We start from the raw sequence: 9,300 nt of genomic DNA, 5'->3' as shown, positions 1-9,300 counted from the left end.
TAAGTTGAACACTGAATGTGACGATTGTAATACAATCGAATACAAAAGAAAATTGAATCTCTTAGTAACGCCTTTCGTTTATTTTAGTTAACATGTTGTGCCAAGTCCCCGAATAAAGTGTGTGAATATAGGGAGGGGTTAGGTAACAGCTGGCCCATGTTACTTAGGATTAATTTTACTGTCCAATGTCACTAAAAGTAATTAGACCTCGAAAAGTCAAACTTCAAAAATATTCAATTCCAAACCCCTGTTCATCAACTTCAATTACTTTATGACGTGACTATTCCCGTGACAAAGATTTACTTATTTAACTCATAACATGATAATTATTTTAATAACTGGGGACCAGATATGGATAAGCACTAGGTTTAGAAATTTGGTGGACCCCTACGTACAATAAATAATACAATGGACCATAATTTACCAGTTGCAACCATCTGTGTGCAGGTCACACAGTTGAAACATAAGCAATTTCATTAGCCAAAAATCATAAGAGCTCCATTCATCTTTGGGTCGTGCTATACGTACCCAAGCATGTTGGCTTCCTTCATCTTTGAGTTATGCTATATGTACCCTAGCGTTGACACACCTCTCACAGCAGGGGGTCAGTGCATTTTTTTATTCGGCACGGATCCCCTTTTTGTGAGGGACATATAACAGGGCGTGTGAACGCCTAAGTACAAATAGCGAAACTTTTGATATTTTCATCTAATGAATAAATTGTTCAACTCCACTCAAATAAATAAACGTAATTGGTGCAAAACGCCTTAATCTTTATCGCTATTGCGAAATAACCATATCCTTTCAGATTGACGAAAAGTCCCCTACATGACATATTAAGTGCTAGATACCTCCATCTGTCCAATTACATTACTGGAGCTGTTTGGCAGTGTGGGGGTTCAATTCTTGAAACATGGAATTGGATTCTTTATAGGCGCAATGTACAGACAGCTCTTGTTCCCTGGTCTGCTGGGACACATTCTGCGATTTACCTCCTTCATAAAACTCTAGGGGTAGGGCGGTGGGGGCTCCCAAAGTTGGGGTTCAACCTTTACATTACTTGAGCTGTTAAATTCACTTAAAGATGACCGAAAATGAATAATCATAAAAGGGTAAAACAATCTTTCCTTACCCTCCACTTATTAATGTGCTGTTCGTTTGGAGAAATAGTACTAAATAAATCACGAAAAAGTGTTTTTGACGGTAACCCATTTTATCTAAAGCTGCAATGGAGCCTCGTCTCTACTGATGTGGGATGGGTATCAATAGAATACTTTGTGGACCCAAGCCAACCTGAGAAGAAGGCTCTTAATATGCACATGACGCTTGGTAATGAAAATTCAAATCTCATTTCTTAATTTTTTTTTGCATTTTGATTGTAGTCCCCTTTTTTCCTTTTTCTTTTTCCTTTTTTTTAACAGTAAAATAAGGGTTGTGGGTTCTTCTAAAGGTGTGATCCACAATATAGTAGATCTATGAAGATCATACCCAGTGGCGGCCCTGAGTATAGACGAGATAAGCGGTCGCCTAAGGTTCCGTTTTGGTGAAGGGCCCAAATTATATAAAGTTAATTGGTTGGTTGAAGAAAAATGAGAATTATATTTATGAAATTATACAAAATAAAGTTATTGTATGCAAACATAAAAAACTAATATATATACACACACAATTTGTCTTTCGTACATTCATTTTCTTTTCTTAAAAAAAAAAAAAAAAGGTTGAATCCCAACTTTGAGGGCTCCCACCTTCCCGTCCCTAGAGATTTTTTAGGGAGGTAAATCGCGGGATGTGCCCCAACAAGTCAGGGAACAAGAGCTGTCTGTACACTACGCTTACAAGGAGTCCAATTCCATGTCTCAGGAATCGAACCCCCACACTACGGCTGCCAGCAAGGCGTGAGATAACCTCACTCTTATCCTTTGCACCACTGGACTATGTCCCGAGGGCACATTCATTTTCTTTTCTTAACAATACAAAATGTCTCTTTGTCTCTTCAAATTCTACGTCCAATGATCACCTTCCATTATTTTTCAACCCATTAATATTTAAATTATTTCTCTTTGAATTAAAATTTTTTAGATTTAATACAGATTGGTTTGATCTCACTGCCATTTTTAAAACCTTACAGGTTTCTTTCTTTTTCTCTTAATTTCAAAACACATACTACATAGTACATATGTTGTTATTATATTATTTTTTAATTTCATGATAATAATATTTTTAGATGTTTGCTGAAAATGCTTTGAATTTAATAATTTTTTTATCCGTGTTCATACAGACAGACTCTTCTTATTTTTAAGTTAATTTCTTATAAATTAATATAAAATTAGAAGCTCCTTTGTATTTGATCATTATTTTCATTTTTTTGTTACACTATCTTTTGTAGTTAACATTCTCTAATTCTATACACAAATCACTCAAATGTATATTCAATTTCGTGTGAAAAAGTTGCAATGAGAAAATGCCATCGTATTGTAATTCTGTTTGTCAAACTTTACTTGTAAATTGTATTGCGAGTTGAAATTTGACATTTTGTTAATTTCCTCATCAAATTTCGATCGCATCTCTTCACATACTCGAACGTGTCTCTGAATAAAGTAGGCCAATAGAAACCTGACTGTAGTATCATTGCAGCAGTCTTTGAAGCTCCAAAATGCCCAGCATATGCAGAAGAGTGACAATGTTCTAGAATCTCAGGTACTTCATCTTCAGGAATACATCTTCTGATTATCTGATCTGCACCTCTTCTGTAGAGAATGGGATCCTCCCAAAAGTAATACTTCAGCTCTGCGAAGAACTTCTTTCTTTGATGGCTAGAATACTCTGGTGGAGGGATGGACTTAGCAAGGTAGTTAACGATATCAGCATACCATGGGACTATTTCTACTCTAAAAATTTGCTCATCTGGAAAGATTTCATTGATGTCAACTGGCATCTCAGGTTCATCCCGTTCCAATCTTGATAGGTGGTCGGCTACCACATTTTCACTGCCCTTCTTATCCTTGATCTCAATATCGAACTCTTGCAATAACAATATCCAACGGATCAATCTCGGCTTAGCATCCTTCTTTGTCATAAGATACTTCAGAGCGGCATGATCTGTGTAGACGATAACCTTAGACCCAACAAGATACGATCTGAACTTGTCGAATACATAAACCACGACTAGCAATTCCTTCTCGGTTGTAGCATAGTTGATTTGGGCGTCGTTAAAGTTCTACTTGCATAGTATATCACATGAAAGATTTTATTCTTTCTTTGTCCCAATACCGCATCAACTGCATGATCACTCGCATCGCACATTAGCTCAAAGGGCAAATCCCAATCAGGTGACACAATCACATGCGCTGTTGTAAGTTTTTCCTTTAAAGTATTGAACGCTATCAAACATTTGTCCATCAGTAAACCCCAAAGTAATCTTAATCTCAAATGAGTTGGGTTTGTCTCAAATTAATCTTAAAATTGAGGAGTCAGCATTTTATTTTTTATTTTTTTTGTCTTTCTACCAATCTCAATATCAAAGTAAATAATTGTATTAACAAACAAACTTTCTTCTCACGAAGCAAGATAATTCTGAAAGAGAAAAGACAAATATTATCATGTAAACTAGATCTCCACTGTGCTCAGGAAAAATGTGTAACATATAAAAATTGAAATGATTTTAATAGGCAAGCATGTAGAAACACACCCATGTGCAAGGTTATATAAGGAAACCTTACTCTTCCTCCTCTCCAGAAGAATCTATTGATTCCATTGATGGTGTTTTCCTGGCCGGAAGAAGAAAACAATCAGAATGTTCGGCTCCAAAACATTCAAACTTAAGAAACACATAAATCTGCAAAATAAAAATTAGAGGAATCTGTAAATTGGTTACTCAATGATTGCTTAAAGTTTTATTATTCAATTCGCAAACAGACACCTGAAAAAGAAATTAAAAAAAAATTAATTCGCAAACAAAAATTTATATGAAATGCAATTTTAATTCATAATAACTCAATGACTTCCACCCACACTCGAATCTCAGGAATAAAATCAATTTGATTTCCTACTGTTATTTCTAAACGAGTTGGATGCGATGGCAATAAGATAAATTCATCAAATTTAATATTCGAGTCGATTTATATAATAGAGTTGGAGATTAAAAAAAATAAAATCGCTGAACAAGTGTTAATATTCGAAAAATACAAGTTATTTGACAGATTTGAAAATATTAAACCCAAAATAAGGATTAAAATTAGATTAAGATATACCTGGATTTGATAAATTTGAAGCATTGGAAAAAGGCGTTGGTTCTCTGCAATTTCGCTTTGTATTCATCTTCATGCCCCCTTACTGAAGAACAATTGAACGAAGACTGAGTCACTGAAGATGCAACTCAAGAGCAGAAGAGCTGAAGAAGAGCTGCAGACTAGACTAGACTTCGAACGACTTCTCAAAGATTTTGGGAATCGGTGGTTGGAGGCGACTGGCGAGGAACAGGCACAGCAGACGGGCAGAAGGGCGGAGGTGAGTGGCCACTGACCTGAAGAAGACGACGCTGAGGTCAGTGGCGACGACTGTGGACTGATGAGCACGTCGAGGCGCCGAGCAGATTTTGGGGAGTTTTTATTTTGGGAATTTTTGATTCAATTTCAGATTTTGGGAATTTTTTGTCAATTGGATTGGATATTGGATATGTGAATTGGGTTGGGTAAATATATTTGAAGGGTAAATGAATTGTGGGCTTGCTGAATAATTAGTTTGGGCTGCCTAGTCTTGTTCAGAAAAAAAAAAATTTATTGGACCAAAATAGGCCCCCTATGGTCTTGGGCCTGAGGCGCAGGCCTCATTTGCCTCGGCCCAGGACCGGCCCTGCCTCCTTAAGAAGTCCAGAGATCCACAATCTCCACACATATGTTGAAGTAAGAAGGCTTCACATAGTCCAAGAACATCACTTTATTTGGTTTATCGGAAAAAAAAAATCTTATTATGAATTGCCATTGTGAAGTAGTCAGTATATTCGACTACATGTAGATGAAAAAACAAATTATTATTGGAACTAAATCAAAAGTCCACAATAATCAACATGCATACACGTAAGGAAAAAATTCGAACAACTACAGATAACAAATTGGTTGTATTAAGTCATTTCAATAGGCAAAACACGGGTACTAACCATACTGAGGAATTTTATGTTCAACATCTCTTATTTTAGGAGCAGACATCCTTGATAAATGTGGAAGAAAACTGAGTACATAACATTAATAAACTAATTTGATAAACCCATTTCAAAAATTAAACTTTCAATGTAAAAGTCAAACTACAAATGCTAAAAATTTAAGATACTTTTGCAAAAGGATATATAGAATGGCATGATGAGAGACCTTCAACAAATGAAATCGCTCCAATCATGGGTGATATCGTGCATAGTTGTCGTCGATCGTGGGTTTGTTCTGAAGGTGACTAGTAATATCTTGCTTGTACCCTTTCTCCAAACAAACAACGTCTTAATAAGTGGAGGGATAAGGAAAGATCGTTTTGCCCTTTTAAATCTATTCATTTTGATCATCTTTAAATGTAATTAACATCTCCAATAATGGGCTGGGACGTCAAAGGTCATCTTACGCAAGTAAAAGGTCATATATGGAGCTTTCGCCAATTTCAAAAGACAAAAGGTCAAGGGAGTTATCACATTCAATTTTGATAATATTAGAGTATTCGATTAGGCATGTTAAATAATTTAAATTATAAAAAGATAAGTGAATGGTAGATTATTATGTATAAAAGCAGTGCGAATATAATAGTGGAATTTTTTACGCTCCACACCTAATGAAAAGTCAAAATTAATTCTTGAAATTATTAGGGTTCTCCATAAAGTTGCATTAAAAAATTAGGAAAAAAAGAAGTGAAAATCAATACTCTCAAATGATTCCACGCCTAAAGGAATCCCAAAGAAACGCATAGAATGATTCGCATTCACCTCATATCACAAATTTTACAATCCACATTTCCTTTTCTGATTGGTATATGTAGACAGATTTTTCTACCTACTCAATATACTTAGCCACTAAGCAAAAACTTACACTTTCTTTAAAGATTTTATTATTTTAATGCAGCATCAAGAAAATACAATTTCTTGAAATAAATAGAAAATGAATACCAGCCACGAAAAGGGGGAAAAAAACAACAACTATAATCGAAAAAATAAATGCAACTAACATATAAATAATCAAATATATATATAGAGAGAGAGAGAATAATTTTATAATATAGAAAGGAAACAGTTATATATTGGTGAAGAAGTAGCTCTTCTTTTAATTTCCAATCAGAATTTTAAAAAACAGAAGGGGATTTTTCCATTTTTTTCTACACATTTGGATTCCAAAGACCCCATAAAAGACCCCATAAACGGGAATTGAATAATCCCAATACGTCCGGCAACACCTTTCTCGCTAAACCCTTGTGGCTGTGTGCCGCTTGCGTCGTCGACAGCTCCTTTGCCACCACTACCTCTTTCACCTCACCTTCCCCACTCTTCGCCGCCACGTCGTCTTCATTCGGTGCTGACTCAGTCTCCGGCACCGGCAAAAGAGAAACAGGGCTGTTACTTTTCCCCTCCGTCGCTGGAAAATCAGGAACGCCAATACCGTCAGCTACTTTCTCTCCTTTCCGACGACGCAATTTCTCCTTTTTCCTCTTGCCATTGTTACTCTTCCTCGAGTGTTCCCCATTGTTCAAGTGCTCCTCGAAAGCTTCAATAGCTTGATGAATCAACTCACGGTTGGGTGAAGAATCCCACCGAGACCAAAAGCTAGTATAACAATCAAAGCACTCACAGTCAAAAGAAGCCGGCGGCTTATGCCCGTGACTATTCTTTGGAGATTTCTTCTTCTCGTCCGGCGGGTTTGTCAACTTTAAAGATCGGCTTATCATATAAGCCAAAACTTCACGGTCTTCAAAGGGAAGAAGCGATATTAAAGCGAAAATAGCAGCAGGCAGTAGCTTTAACACGGGCAAAACATCCTTGCTAGCACTGTACGATGAAGATGAAGATGAAGATGAAGAAATTAAGGGGTGAACTTTTCCTTTGTTTCTCATTTTCGTGGTATTTTTGAAATGGTAAAAAGCTTGAGAAAGCTCGAGCTTATAAGGGAAGGCTGAAGCGGATAATAAAGAGGATTATTTTTATTTTTTTTTTATTTTTTCGGGTGGACAGTACATAATTTTCATGATGGGCATGGAGTAGCTGAAGGATGTTTCACGCGGTAGTTAGGCGCGTGATAAGTGCTTTTGTGTTTTAGGAGGGTTTTAAGGATTGCTATAAAAAACAGAATGATTCTAAAGAGAAGAAAGTCAGTGAAGGAAATACTGTTATGTCATATGACACACTTCAATCTGACAATGGTTTAGTCCTTGTTAATGTTGAAAGAAACTTAAATCAAGAGTGGATCCTAGATTCAGGATGTTCTTTCCACATGTGTCCTAAGAAAAACTACTTTCTAAATTTTGAAAAGTCTAATGGAGGACAAGTTGTCATGGGGAACAACATGACTTGCAAAGTTAAAGGCATTGGAACCATAAAACTTCTTTTAGAAAATGGCAGAATCTTACTTTTAGAAAATACTAGATTTGTACCAGATTTAGAAAGAAACTTAATTTCCTTAGGAATGTTAGATGATATGGAGTTTGACATAAAATTGGGTCAAGGACAAATAAAAATCTTTAGGGGAAGTGATTTAGTCACTTCTATCCCAAAGAGACATGGTCTATACTTCTTAAATGCTAAACCTCTTATGGGTCTGTCTAATGCAGTTTTAAATGATGATTTTAATCTAGCAAAGTTATGGCATGGTAGACTTGGTCACATTGGTACAAAAGGTTTGAATGCTCTTAAACAGCAGGCAGTAGCTTTAACACGGGCAAAACATCCTTGCTAGCACTGTACGATGAAGATGAAGATGAAGAAATTAAGGGGTGAACTTTTCCTTTGTTTCTCATTTTCGTGGTATTTTTGAAATGGTAAAAAGCTTGAGAAAGCTCGAGCTTATAAGGGAAGGCTGAAGCGGATAATAAAGAGGATTATTTTTATTTTTTTTTTATTTTTTCGGGTGGACAGTACATAATTTTCATGATGGGCATGGAGTAGCTGAAGGATGTTTCACGCGGTAGTTAGGCGCGTGATAAGTGCTTTTGTGTTTTAGGAGGGTTTGAATATGATTCGACACTTTAGTGGAAAAGGATGAGGATATGAGTATTAATGGGACTTTATGACACTAAAACCATGTATTAATTAAATTCAGATTTTAATTCAATTAATAATAAATTATAATCACATATTTTTGGGATTCATAAATTTTCACGGACACATTTTATTAATTTTTTTTTTAAAATCTACTAAAAATTCGATTTTAATCATTTTCAAACATGAACTAAATGTTATCTCAATTTTGTAGAGATAGATTTGTTTTCTTTTTTTATTTGTTTCATATTATAAATTACTTTTTTTTGTTGAATGTACATTTAATTTTTTTTAATTGTCTAATATACATATATTTAATATCTTGTTATCAACAAATATGAAAAAAATTAAGTATAACTTATAATTTTAACTATATTAATTAAGTTTTATCGGTATAAAAATTGATACAAATCTATCTTCAATTTGACGTATGAAGTATTCGAATTTGATGATTTATATAACATATTTATTTTCAATCATGATATCCGTTTATACAATCCATTAAACAAAACCTAATGAGACAACCCTGATGAATAGTCCAATGATCAAATCTTGGGTTTGTTCATCAATAATCACTAGTTCTAGTTTCCTTAAAGGTTGTTATAAGATTAGTCAAGGTGCGTAAGTTGACACGAACACCCATGATTATAATTAAAAATAAATAAATAAACCCTAATGAGACATATTTACCTATATATTTAAATAAGAAAATGAAAATGAAAACCCTCAATCAATCTGATTTCTTCCTTGGTCACCAAATCCTAAACCCCAACATCAAATATGTCTTCCTTGCCAATCTAAAATCCCAGCCCGTTTAGAACAACTCATATCATACTCAATTAGTAGCATGTCATTGATATAAAATACCGAGAAAACTAATTCTTTAAGTTCTTGTTAACTAGTTTAAATAAATTCAATGACAAAACTATTAAATTATTGATTTAACAAGCAAATGACCGATTTTCCCATATAATTATATTTTATGACATGAGTGTCATTTTCATTAGGTAATCAATTGTGAACGCATCATAAAATTTTCCTTGACAATCACATTGTCAAATTATTGAGCTTAAATTCAACGC

General features: G+C 34.8%; 1 protein-coding gene across 1 annotated transcript; it reads right to left on the bottom strand.

Moving 5' to 3' along the window:
- Positions 1-6,345: 6,345 nt before the first annotated feature.
- On the bottom strand, positions 6,346-7,077 carry LOC111380951. The gene has a single exon (XM_023004627.1). The coding sequence runs from the start codon at positions 7,075-7,077 to the stop codon at positions 6,346-6,348; it is 732 nt and encodes a 243-aa protein (XP_022860395.1).
- Between the last annotated feature and the right edge of the window lie 2,223 nt (positions 7,078-9,300).

Source organism: Olea europaea, unplaced genomic scaffold (assembly GCF_002742605.1).
Source record: "Olea europaea var. sylvestris unplaced genomic scaffold, O_europaea_v1 scaffold2235, whole genome shotgun sequence".
In the NCBI taxonomy this organism is placed as follows: Eukaryota; Viridiplantae; Streptophyta; class Magnoliopsida; order Lamiales; family Oleaceae; genus Olea; species Olea europaea.
Note: the sequence above shows the minus strand (reverse complement) of the source record. Positions and strands in the feature narration are given on the sequence as shown.